The sequence below is a fragment of the Tachysurus fulvidraco genome, chromosome 1 (genome assembly GCF_022655615.1).
Source record: "Tachysurus fulvidraco isolate hzauxx_2018 chromosome 1, HZAU_PFXX_2.0, whole genome shotgun sequence".
NCBI lineage: Eukaryota > Metazoa > Chordata > Actinopteri > Siluriformes > Bagridae > Tachysurus > Tachysurus fulvidraco.
In genome coordinates this window covers 27,452,977-27,466,829 of record NC_062518.1, presented here as the reverse complement: position 1 = coordinate 27,466,829, position 13,853 = coordinate 27,452,977, and the positions used below count along the sequence as shown (strand labels likewise).

Sequence of the window (13,853 nt, the reverse complement as noted above, 5' to 3'; positions counted from 1 at the left end):
GACAAAGCTGTCAATGCCAAATCAGAGACTGAAATCCCAGGGTGCAACTAAGCACTGTGAAAAGCCAGAGTGAGAGAGAGAGAGAGAGAGAGAGAGAGAGAGAGAGAGAGAGAGAGAGAGAGAGAGAGAGAGAGAGAGAAGTTAGGGGACAAAGAGAGAGAGGTTAGGGGACAAAGAGAGAGAGGTGGTGTGGGGACAGAGAGATGTTGGGGGACAGAGAGAGAGGAGAGAGGTGGTGGGACAGACAGAAAGGTGGTGGGGGGGACAGAGAGAGCTGTTGGGGGACAGAGAGAGGTGGTGTGGGGACAGAGAGAGATATGGTGGGACAGAGAGAGATGTGGTGGGACAGAAAGAGATGTGGTGGGACAGAAAGAGATGTGGTGGGACAGAAAGAGAGAAGAGAGGTGGGGCACATAGAGAGAGAGGTTGGGGGACAGAGAGAGGTTGGGGGACAGAGAGAGAGAGGTGGTGGGGGGACAGAGAGAGAGAGGATGGGGACAGAGAGAGGGGTTGTGGGGGGACAGAGAGAGAGGTTGGGGGACAGAGAGAGGTTGGGGGACAGAGAGAGGTCGGGGGACAGAGAGAGAGGTGGTGGGACAGAGAGAGAGGTGGTGGGGGGACAGAGAGAGCTGTTGGGGGACAGAGAGAGCTGTTGGGGGACAGAGAGAGGTGGTGTGGGGACAGAGAGAGATATGGTGGGACAGAGAGAGATGTGGTGGGACAGAAAGAGAGAAGAGAGGTGGGGGACAGAGAGAGAGGTTGGGGACAGAGAGAGGTTGGGGGACAGAGAGAGAGAGGTGGTGGGGGGACAGAGAGAGAGGATGGGGACAGATAGAGAGGGGTTGTCGGGGGACAGAGAGAGAGGTTGGGGACAGAGAGAGAGGTTGGGGACAGAGAGAGAGGTGTTGGGGGGACAGAGAGAGAGAAGTTGGGGACAGAGAGAGAGGTGGTGGGGGGAAATAAAAAAGGTGGTGGGGGACAGAGAGAGAGGTGGTGGGGGGGACAGAGAGAGAGAGGATGGGGACAGAGAGAGATAGTTGGTGGGGGGACAGAGAGAGAGGTGGTGGGGGACAGATAGAGAGGTGGTGGGGGACAGAGAGAGAAGTTGGGGGACAGAGAGAGAAGTTGGGGGACAGAGAGAGAGAAGTTGGGGGACAGAGAAAGAGGTGGTGGGGGGACAGAGAGAGAAGTTGGGGGAAAGAGAAAGACGTGGTGGGGGACAGAGAGAGAGGTGGTGGGGACAGAGAGAGAGGTGGTGGGGACAGAGAGAGAGAGGTGGTGGGGGGACAGAGAGAGAGAGGTGGTGGGGGGACAGAGAGAGAGGTTGGGGACAGAGAGTGAGGTGGTGGTGGGACAGAGAGAGGTTGGGGACACAGAGAGAGAGGTTGGGGACACAGAGAGAGAGGTTGGGGACACAGAGAGAGGTTGGGGACACAGAGAGAGGTTGGGGACACAGAGAGAGGTTGGGGACACAGAGAGAGAGGTTGGGGACACAGAGAGGTTGGGGACAGAGAGAGAGGTTGGGGGACTGAGAGAGAGGTTGGGGACAGAGAGAGAGGTTGGGGGACAGAGAGAGAGGTTGGGGGGACAGAGAGAGAGGTTGGGGACAGAGCGAGAGAGGTGGTGGGGGGACAGAGAGGTTGGAAGACAGACAGAGAGGTTGGGGGGACAGAGAGAGAGGTTGGGGGGACAGAGAGAGAGGTTGGGGGGACAGAGAGAGAGGTTGGGGGACAGAGCGAGAGAGGTGGTGGGACAGAGCGAGAGAGGTGGTGGGACAGAGCGAGAGAGGTGGTGGGACAGAGCGAGAGAGGTGGTGGGGGACAGAGCGGTTGGGAGACAGAGAGAGAGGTTGGGGGACAGAGAGAGAGAGAGAGGTGGCGGGGTAGACAAAGTGAGAAAGACTGAGGGAGAAGCATGTAGAGGAAGAGGGGTATAAAATAAGTTCATTTCGCCACAAGGTCACCCCCCCCTGCTGTTTAGCTTAACAATGCTTCACTGGTTTAAAAGACTTCAACAGGGATTAATAACAATATAACTAATAATTACTGATAATAAACATTACACTGTAATATATATAACAAAAAGAAAAGAAAAGGGAAAAGGATGTAAAGGGAAAACCGCTGCTTAGCAAGTAAAAACCTCCTTAATACAAGCAAAATGAGATTTGGCATATTTGAGCAGACTTTAATAAAATATACCGTAATTAATACGTCGTCCATTCATCCATCCATCCTTCTCCCTCTCTCTGTCTCTCTCACGCTCTCTCTCCTTCTCCCTCTATCTTTCTCCCTCTCTCTGTCCCCGTCTCTCTCTCTCTCTCTCTCACCCCCTCTCTCTATCTCGCTCACTCTCTCTCGCTCTATCTCTCTCGCACTCTCCCCTTCTCCCTATCTCTCTCTCACCCTCGCTCTGTCTCTCTCCCTCTCTGTCTGTTTCTCTCTCCTTCTCACTCTCTCTCGCTCTTTCTCACTCTCTCTCTCGCTCTTTCTTTCTCTCCCTCTCTCTCTCTCTGGCAGGCTTCAGTTTAAGAGTGCTCGAGAATTCATCACCTGCTCTTCTGGGCAAAAGCCCAGATGAAGGCTACAGAAATGTCCATTCAACTTCCTGAACAAGAGGCTCTATACACACAGTACTGCGGAACTGGGATGGAGCAAACACACCACAAAACCATTCGTAGGGTAATAAAACGAAAAGTATAACTGGCGGTGTTATGATGAGGAACATTAAATCTGACCCTTTTCATGATTTTCTCCAGCCACCCCAGTCTGTGGTTATTTAGGAAGTTGCAACCCCCATACACCCCCACCCCCACCGCCCGCAATACGAAACGGTCAAGATGCTGACAAATATTTTAAATCTCGTACATCAGAACACAGCATGCATCTCATCAGAAGACAGCATGTATTATATCCCATTATGCCAGAGTCATTTTGCCAACAACATCAACAAACACCGCGCGAACGCGAGCGCGTGCTTTTAGCGCGCCTTTAAGTACCGCCGAGCACCTGTTGCTCCACACGCGCGAACTTAACACGAGCGCTTACCTGCGTACGGAGCAGCTCCACAAACTGCAAGCAGGAAAACACTACACAGCGTGTAGCTGTACACACACATGCCTCTCTTCTGCACACTGCTTTAACATGCACTTAACAAGAGCGAAGCGTATAGAGAGAGAGAGAGAAAGAGAGAGAGAGAGAGAGAGAGAGAGAGAGAGAGAGAGAGAGAGAGAGACTCGCAGAGGACATGCAGCGAGCTCGGGCACAAAGGTCGCCATGGCAACAGACAATTTCGAACCCCTTCGGCATTATTTATGCAACGCTGGCTTACAAAAGCCCCGCCCACAAGAGCTAACATCACCCGCCTCTTTTCTGACGCCATTTGAGGCTCAGTCTGAACAACCAGTACAGAAGAAACAACTAAAAAGCTCTTCAGAGTGGCAGAGAGATTAAGATTTTTTCCCCCCCTCCAGGTTGAGAGAGCAGTAGTTCTATAGTTCTCTCTCTCTGAGGATGCTGAGTGCCTATTATGCCTCAATGAACTACAAAAGCTGGGTTCTTAGTGGCAGGAGCTGAGTAAATATAGCCTTCTGTGCAGGAAGTCCACAGGCGACGTCCAGTCACCAGTCTACAAATTATTGCAATTACTGTCACTGTTCTTTCTGACTAACAAGACCCTTAAGAAACTAATGAGACCCTTAAGGTGTAAGGGAAAAAAACACGCTAAGCCAGAGACGTCTGGGAGAGGTAGAGACCAGCACAGTCTCTGCTCCTGACCTGCTAATAAAATGATGAGTTGAAACTCTAACCCTTGAGGCTCACTTCCCATTTTTGTGAACCTGGCAATAGGATATCTAAAAACTGCAAGGAAAACACAAAGAGAATACAGAAGAGAAAACAAAAGAAAAACAGTCAATGTAATCTCACCCGCCCAGGGCTTTTATTAGCTATTATTAACGACATGAAAATAAAATAGACCTGAAAAATTTACCTTTATATTACAACAGACCTGACAACAGAAAAGAAGAAGAATGTGTAGTTCTGCATTACTGAATTTATGCTCAAAATGAAAGCGTTTTTAATCACTGTCCGATGACTGTTTTCATTAATATTATCTGGAGAGTGTTTGAATACTTAATAGCAGGCCTATTTATCATTTTTATGTCCAAATTTGTTCAAAAACTAGGGGAAAGCAAAGAGGACTCAAATCATTCTACAGTTACCTTGACAGCCACAGTGACAATAATAATCTGCGTTCCCTGCGTTCCACAAACAAATGATATTTTCTGCACAAAATGTCAAAGGCCATAGCTAAAGCAAAAATGTTTTAAAGTAATAAAAAAGATGGGACTTTTGACTCCGCATCCGTCTCGCTGTGCCTTCTGTGCCTGTTCAGATGTCTCCAAGGACAATAGCTGGAGAAAAGCAAAATCATGGAAAAGCAGAATTCAAAGGCAAAATCCACAGCCAAGACTATTATGAGCATTCATCATTGGATATGAATCAATAAAACGCTGTTTAATTATTATCATCTGTGTATGTTTTGTGCTGTTTTGTCAAAATTACATTACAGTACACAGGAATCTTAGAAATCTTCATTTTCATATTTTGGTCTTAACTGGCTAGCTTTAGTACACTTCAGTACAAACCCTGCTGGGCACCCAGTCTTCTGTCTCCATCTAAAACTAACATATGGCAACAGTTTGTTCAGCCAATTCTAGCTCTAATAACTGGTATAGCTACATAGAAAAATATAAACAATACGTGTTTTAACACATCCATGCAAGACATAAGAAAAGATATTTAGGTGGGACCTTAATTGTTTCATTTTGTCTTCTGTAACAAGCATTAAACAAGCATATTATATATCTCTTTCTGTCTCCCTGTGTGTAAGAGTGTGTTTTGTACCTTTTGTTTCCGATACATACACTCTAGAAGAAATATACTCATGAGAAATTTCCGTGTTTTAAAAATGCAGCGTTTATTATGAACATATTTTCAGTTTATGAATACAAAGTAGGCCAGCTGTATAGAACCCAGTGTGGGTTGTGGTTGCCACTATACACCAAGAGGCCACTAGAAGATTTAGGTTAGATAACCTAGATAAATTGTGCACACGTCTTTACTTCCATCTGTTATCTAATGTGGTACTCTGGATCCTCTGTGAAGATGGGAAATTGTACTTCATATTGTCTTCTGTTACTAAGATGTGCTATCACTGGGTAGTAAATTGATGTATGGATAACGCGATAAAGTTGAATTTTGTCCAACTTGAGTTGGTTTTCACTCCTTAAATGCTCCTCTAATCATGTACTTACAGTACTACTCGCTCCTTACTTCTAAAAAACTTCTAGTATTTTGGAAGATCACTTCTACCTCATTCTGGAAAGTTGCATGCTTTTACCACTGTGTTGGTGAACTTGAACCAGCTACGCTACGCATACGTTATTTACTCTATACTTTAACTGAGCTGATTTGCCCTCTGTTAAAGTGCTATCTATATTTTTATACCACATTCATCATGAAAGGCCTCTGGTGATCTGACTAACTCCCTTCCAATAGTGCAAGACAACAACTGGTCCTCCTTCTATGTTTTAATCCCTTAAAGTGTTCTGGAGGATACTGCTAATTCCTGTATAAAGAAACTTGTGGCTAACGTGTGCTGCTAAGGGTTCATAGAGTTGGTCCTCCCTCTGCTTTTTACATCATGCCTATAGTGTAGTTGAGTATTGCAAGTTCATTTGCATTACATTGATCTACCCCAGGACTGTAAAGTCCCTGTATTCTACATTGTACCAAGTAGACAGCCTTTGCTAATAAGGCTACAAAGCTTGCAAACACAGAAATTGCCAGGCATTACATTATTGTACACTGCCTTGGCATGGGATCTTAAGGACATTCAGACATTTTCTGCTTGAGTCAACTGACAAGCACCTCCTGAAGCAAGAAGGAAACCCAAGTTGCAATTTAGACAAAAGAATAATTTGGCACTAAACATGGCTCAACTGAAATTAGTGCTAAGGAACTATGACTATGACCGTTTGACTCTTTGAGGCTTGCATGTCGCAACATAGCCCCACTTATAGCTCAGGGGCCCGTCATCCTGATGATGACCCACTAGCTGAGACACCACAATTCTCTACCAATTTTGGTGGCTTTCCTGGGACATGTTCTAGGTGATAAATGCCTGCTGTTAATATTTGTGTAACTGTCACCAAAGACACTAAGGGGCTTTTTACACCCGGTCACTTAATGCGTTTTCTGTGATCGGACAGCTATCCGATCGTAAAAAGACCAGGTCTACAGTAAATGCCCTCCAAAATGGTTTCAAGACGGATATAAATCCGATCGCTCAAACCACTTCAGGAGGTGGTCTGGGACGCATTTCAGATGAAACTGGACAGGTGTAAATGCATGTTGTTGTTCAAGCCACATACAGTATGTCAGCGCTATACTCCTTCCAAACGGAAGTACGTCACTCGCATGTGACTCATGAGTCGTGCATCCCGCCAGAAACAAATAACATGGACGACACGCAAGCACTTATTGCTCTTTGGGGCGATGAAAGCGTCCAACAAAAGCTTTGTAAAACATGTAGAAGCAAAAATATATTTAAGTATATACACCAAAGCGTGTTCCATTTCAATTACCCCGGAAATGAGGTAAAATTATATTTGCAGTTTGGGTGGGAGTAGAAAGATCGGATTGATATCCGATTCGCCAAGACGCATTTATGTGACCTAATATAAATGGAACAGTTTTAACACATCAGATAGCTATCGGATCAGAGAAAACACATGAAGTGACCAGGTGTAAAAAGGCCCTAAATCACTGCCCAGGTGTTCCTGATTGTCTCTTTTACAGGGGTAAAAACTGCAGTACAAGCCATATAGCCACAAGAGTGTTTCACATTTCTGAACCTTCTTGATGCCTAGCTTGTGTTACAGAAGCTGGTTTCTATGGTCTGCCCTTTCAGGTCAGGCAATCTAACTGAAAGTCCTTTTGGAAGGTGCATATACAGTATAAGTTCCTGTTAACTTAAACCAAAGAGCACTCCAGCCAGAAATCATCCACCCATTGTCTTACACTGTAACACTCACAACAGCAAAGTAATACCAAAGCAAATCGTACGGTTAGCTGGCACAATGCAGGACAAGTTTGTACCACAATGTGATGGATATTATCCCACTCACCAATCAGTTTTAGTCTGCATCTTTAGAGAATGCTTGGGTGAATGATGACTCTGCATCAGTAATTCCCGCTAGGCTTGCTGGAACTGCAGGTATTTCAGAAATGAATCCTCAAAACTGTACCCCAAACACCAATAAAACATGTCTCTGTAAAGGGAGCTCAATCACAAGCCCACTGATAGTACAGGACATTTCTAGTCCGGTTCCTCACCAGAGACAGATAATCAGGTAGAGTTGGGCAGTTTTCTATGCAGTGAAATGCTAATAAATTACTGACGTGGTTCTCTATAGGACATACATATCTGGTCCACAACAAGCTTGCCACATGATAAATGCCTTTCTTCCTCTATGGCAGATTCTCCCTACTCTGTGCAGGATTCAGCAACTAGGCCATAAGCCCCTACTTTTGGCCTCTTAGTGGTTGGTATGATGTTTGTTTCCACTGCTGCTTTCAAAGAATAGTGGCACACCCTGGCAGGTCCCTCTCCAAACAGACAGCAAAATGATCATTATTCCTGTTAACGATATTCAACTTCTTGGCTGAACCATGTACATTTCCCAGTTCCTAGCATCATCATCTTCAGGAATTTCTGAAGTAGCAAGCAGCAAGTTCCCATTTACCCTAAAGATGCATGTCTGTGTCATTCCATGGACTTGGTGACCAAGGAGCCCCACCTGAGACCTTTAAGAAACTCCGTCTTATGTTGGAGATTTTTAAAGCTCCTCCTTATGAGAATATGTGTGAAGTCCTTGAGGTGGTTTTCCTCGGAATCTTACTTACATGGATTTGCTTACGTTGTGATAATCATGCCTTCTGATGCGTTGGTGGCCAAATGACGTTGGAGTTACCTTGTAGCTGAATCAAAGATTTTGTACCACTTAACTCACTTAGTCAAGTGACCCTGAGCCTTCATTGAGGGTGAACTTGAAAGATGTTGGCGGCTGTGCCTGGAGCATACAGTACCTTAAAGTGCATTTTGGACTTAGTTGCATCCATTTAATCTTTAGACTGTTTCACTTGACATTGATGGCAGAAGACAAATATTATCCAGGTGTTATACACCCCTCCTGATGGTTTGAAGTATGCTAGTTAAGTAAGTAACAGTAGATATAACCTTGTGGAATAACCTTCTAGAACCCTCATCAGTTCAAGAGGGATCTTGTTGTAATATCTCAGTGTGAATGCACATGCAAACTACCTTTTGAAATCCTGCAACAAGAGAAACAACAATAAAATAAGAAGATTGTTATTAAGGATAAAAATACATGCAGGTCCCTTAGGCAACACTGCAACACTGTAATGCCAGGGAAAAACAATTAAAGGGTATAGGAACTAAATAGCTATGGAGCATCATTGTGATGCTTCAGCAGGTTGCATCTTGTGGACAAAGGCTATCATGTTACGTTTTACAGACCACATGATTTAACTTGCAAATCAAATTTCTAAACTTCATAAAGAAATAACTTTAGGGGTGTTTAGAGAAGAGCTTACATAACAGGATTTGTTCTTTAATGCTTCCCTTGTTACTGTAAATAGCAAGAAAGTGCTACACATCTCCTGCTACACCAGAGAAAGTACTCCTCGAAAGTGAAGTACGAATTCTGACAAGTCTATATCTTTTAGAAAACAACTAAAACTGTGGATCCTCAAGTTACAGTTAAGATTTTTCCAATAACTATCCGACTCGTTTAAAATATAATGGAACATTAAATGTCCTTAAAGGATCTATAGCCACTTCCCCAAGCACTACCTCCACCAAATGCTTGTTCAGATTATTATTCATATGAGCTGTAAAGAACTGAATGTGAGTGATAATAAAAATCTGAACAAAGTAGAATAAACTGTGATTTGGTATTAACAGAACTCCCCGTTTAAAAAGATGGCTGCAGTTTCCATCTTCACTCTCTTCTCAAAAAAGCCTGCTAATGGCTCCTAATGGCTTGTGGTATTTGACACTTTCCCAATGTAACCTGCTAAACAACTAATGGAATACTAATGCCAGGTTAAGTGCTTGTATGTCAGTGTCTTTAAAACGCTTGGGTTAATTTTTTAAACCTGATCGTTGTTGACCATTAGCAATTAAGAATATTTGGGGGGAAAAAAATCCAACCCAGCCTTTTATCTGCATATGGACAGTGTTATATGCATGTCATTCACAGTGAAGACAGAACCTGCACATAAAAGAAAACGGAAAATCTTGCCAAATCATGAAATGGGTTCATTCTTAGCATTCATTTTGCTCAACTAAGCAGTTTTTATCATTTATATGGAATTGGGACATAATGGTTCAGTGGTTAAGGCTTCGGTGTACTGATCAGAAGGTCGGGGTTCAAGCCCACAAGCTGCTGAGTCATCAACATTGGGTCCTTGAGCAAGGCCCTTAACCTCACCTGCTTCAGGGGTGCAATACTATGGCTGACCCTGCGCTCTGATCCCAGGCTCATAATAACCTGGGATATGCAAAAACTTAAAGCATTTCACTGCATGTCGTACTCTGTACAGTATGTGACAAATAAAATTTGAATACACACAATTCCTGAATATTTTCCATTGCTTATCATTGGATACTAAAGAACACGTGTGAAGCAGAGTGACACACTGCTTCAAGTTGACACTTGAAATCTGCACATTACCGAAAGAACCAGTGATTTTTTAAAATATAAAACACGATTAACAAATAGAGGCCTTTGCCTGATGACCTCAGAGAGTAAACCCACTTCTGACATAAAAATAATATAAAACGATGCCCTCTATTGGTTGAAGCAAAATAATTATTTCAGTAGGGCAAGCAAATATTGTAGGTCAACTGTTCTCTGTGTTGTTTTATTGTTTTTTATTGTTTAATCCTACTTAAGTGGCTTATAACTATATACTTTGAATACTTGATGAATTTAAACTATGCCACAATAATACTAGGCACAGTTCTTGGCACAGTTGTGGCTCAAACAGTTAAGGCTCTAGCCTTAAGCAAGGCCTTTAACCCTCATTGCTCCAGTGGTGCTGTATCATGGCTGACCCTGTGCTCTGACCCCCAACCTCCAATGCTGGTATATACAAAGAAAAGTATTTCACTGTGCTATTATTTTAAAAATAATGCAACGTTAATAACTCCATTAAATACATTTATTTATTCTAGATTTTTATTCAATGTGTCTAATATAAATAAACGGTCAAATAGGTCTGTACTAGGAGCATAATACAGTTTTTTTTGTACTAGAAAGGGTATACAAAAGATTTGAGAAACTTGAGTTCAGGTTACATGTATTTGGCTACAGGATGTATGATTATCACTCAGCTTTCACAGATGACCTGGTACAGCTCTGGTAACCGTAGCAATGTTTCCTTAGTATTTCTTTACTTAACGTAACAGTGGCATTGATTATAACAAGGCTAATAATAAATAAGGAACAAATTATTAACTCAAATGGGAACTTGCATTAAAGCAAAAATAAACAAACCTATCCATGGATAATTTCCAGAACCTGAATGGTATAAAAATGAAAAAGCACATCAGTCTAGTGGGGTGTGGTTGAAAGTCTGGCTTTTCTGTAAGCCAGAGAGAGGAAATAGGAGGCCTGCAGCAAAATAATATGGCTGACATTTTTATCTCTCTTCTCTAATAAGAGAGCTATTAGACCGGCTCATAGCAGCCTATGGCTTTGACCTACTTTACTATTCCCATGTCATTTCCAAACCATAAGAGTGTGTCAGGTTTTTTCCTTGTTCTGTGGTTAAAAGTGGTAGAACAAGCTAAACAAGTACAATCTCTGTATAACTTTACATGTATTTTAATAAGGCTTGAAGCGATGCTGGCACATAAACATGTGTCATTTCTTGCTACATGAGAAAAGCCAAATAGCATCAACAGCTCCATATAGATTCCCACAAACTGGCAACTCATTACACTGGTGTTGGACGATGTCACTATAATATAGTGATAATTTATGATCAGCCACACAACAGACAATGAGTAAGCTTGCCAGTTAAGTGATCTGTGACATCAGCTGATGATACTACCACGGTGCCCATATCTGTCCTTCGGAAAACAGGTTACAGAGACAAAAGAAAACACAAAAGTACTGTGTCTGAAGTTACAGCAAGAACTTCAGGATGCTTTGTGTTCTACTAAAGTTTTCATCCCCGTACACACAACAATGTCAATGCAATATGAAGAAGAGACAGCTGTAATCCTCACTTGAACGTTTGGGAACAGCAAGGTGAATTATTTTAAAACAACTGAAAAAAGGAGGATGATGTCACTGCGTCTTTGGCTTGATATAGTTATTGCAAGCAAAGTAAAGTAAATGCATACAGTAGTATTAAGTGTGATTTATTTCAGTGTACATTAAGGCATCTGTTTCGATACTTTTGCTCACCTAAAATTTGGCTGCCTGTTTTAAGTTGTGTAAAACATCTAGATGTAGATATCAGAAAGGCTGAAATTCTGATATATTTTTTCAACCCAAAATATCTTCAATGTATACAGTATTAAAGACAAAAGACTTGGCCGTGCTTTCAGAGTGGAGTGTATAATTTACAACTTAAAGTGTGAGTAAAGGCTTGAATGAGCCTCTAATTATTATACACTTCAGTTACAAATGAAAATCAAAATATAGTAGAATTATTATATATGGGAACTAATTTATATTATTTTTTTACAGCCAGGATAAGTTGATGGCTTGATAGATGGGATACAGCAACCACTCACAGAGCTGCCACACATTGAATATTTTTACACTCTTCTAGAGACACCATTCTGTGTAAAAAAAAATAAAAAATCTCAGGAGATCAGCAGATTCTAAAACTAGCTAACCTGGCACCAAAAATCGTCACATTTTCCACCCATTCTGATGTTTGAAGTGAACATTAACTGAAGCACTTGACCTGTATTTGAATGATTTTATATGTTACGCTGCTACCACATGATTGGCTGACTGCATAAATGAATAGGAGTACAGGTGTTCCTATTAAAGTGTCAAGTAATACTGTATACAATACAATGTAACTGTATAATGCATTCATCTTCACTTCCTGCTGTAAAACGTATTCCGGTAACACAGGCCTCAGGCATGTATGCAAATCCACACACACACACACACACACACACACACACACACACACACACACACACACACACACACACACACACACACACACACACACACACTCTCATTCAAATGCAATTTGCACCTTGAAATCAGATCAGAATGTGCACACTGTGCCACATGTGCTTATGGATGTTCAGGAATGGTATGGCCCACTTAATTTCTATTTACATCATGCAGTGACAGCTTTGATAATTTGGGAGTTTATGCTACAATTGTTGGAAAATAAAATGACAAGGTGCTGTATGCTGTGATTGGACACTATGTCTGGTTCATCTGGCTAATCATAGTGCCAGTGGATACAGTAAGTGATGCTCACAGTGTCCAGTGCAGTACATAAGTATGGATAACCAACGAAATCAGTGAGTGCGGTGTGTTGTGTTTGCGGTAGGGTTGTTCATAAAAGCCCGTTATTAGTTAAACTGAATGACCTGTTCCTTGACAGAGGCCAGAATGGCAGAGGTCGTCTCTGTCTCAGCTCCATCCCCGTTGGAGGCGTTTAGTACTGGGCTCAGCATGTTGGAGTTCTCACTGTCACAGGACTGGTCTGGAACTGGCATTACTCCTAGGAAAAAAGCAACACATTTTTTTTATAAGCACTTCAAGAGGAATACATAATATTATATGTAGCAGCAGGGGGGTAATGATCGAAGCAAGTGGCCTATTAAAATGAGGAGCACATTCAAATTCGGGTGATATCACAGTCCAAACCAGCAAGTAGCCTCACTCAAGTGCTGTTGTATTTGGAAATGATCTCTCTCTCTCTCTCTCTCTCTCTCTCTCTCTCTCTCTCTCTCTCTCTCTCTCTCTCTCTCTCCCCTTTATTTCCTCTCTTCACTGCTTTCCTTTCCCTGTTCTTCACTGCCACTCCAAATTCTGCCTGTTTTTCTCCTCCATTCTGATTCTCCTATCACATCTAGCTAACCAAATATCAGTCCAAGCTCCATTGAACAAGCAGAAAGAATGGCTTGTTTTAGGGAGCAAGAAAATGGCTGCCCATGTGCAGATGACTGCACCTGTGAGGGTTGCTAAAGTTGCATAACTGCTCTTTCAAGCTACTAAACCTCACAGGCAACATAGTGTGAATACATACAGAGGAAGATTAAGTGAGATGATACAAAGTTAGAAACCTTTCTTCTTCTTGCCTTATAGTCCGTAGGGAGTGCAGAGAGACATTTCTAGGTCAAATTGATGCCTTGCCACCAGTTAAGCGTGATCATTTTGAATGCGTCCAAGCATGGCAGCTTTAACTAATAACAGCGCCAGCTGTTGCTTTGATGGATTACACATCGCGGTGCTAATCTTAATCATGCACCTCCTCTTGACTGATAATATCAAAAATAAATGTAGCACAGAAAATCTCCACAAGGAATATTAAGCCGTGGCCTTCCTATATAAAATAGACCTTGGCCCACGCATTGCAGCAAAATAAAGTTAAACATGCATGTTTAACATGCTATGTTAAACATGCAGTATGCTAAACAGGATGCTAAATCATTTAGCACCTGAGCAGAACAGCAGGTCATTTCTTCGCCACCATGATAAATATCTACAGTAGATC

At 42.5% G+C, this 13,853-nt stretch overlaps 1 protein-coding gene across 7 annotated transcripts in view; it reads right to left on the bottom strand.

Moving 5' to 3' along the window:
* ctnnd2b (catenin (cadherin-associated protein), delta 2b) overlaps positions 1-13,853 on the bottom strand; it is an 85,193-nt gene that overhangs the window by 51,721 nt on the left and 19,619 nt on the right. For 6 of the 7 annotated variants that reach the window (XM_047817753.1, XM_047817767.1, XM_027169279.2 and 3 more), the window contains exon 2: positions 12,724-12,857. In XM_047817753.1, coding sequence (XP_047673709.1) covers positions 12,724-12,852 — 129 coding nt within the window. In that variant the 5' untranslated portion in view covers positions 12,853-12,857. Of the gene's footprint in view, positions 1-2,198; positions 2,265-12,723; positions 12,858-13,853 lie in introns of those variants that run through there. The other variant, XM_047817760.1, reaches the window with a different exon arrangement.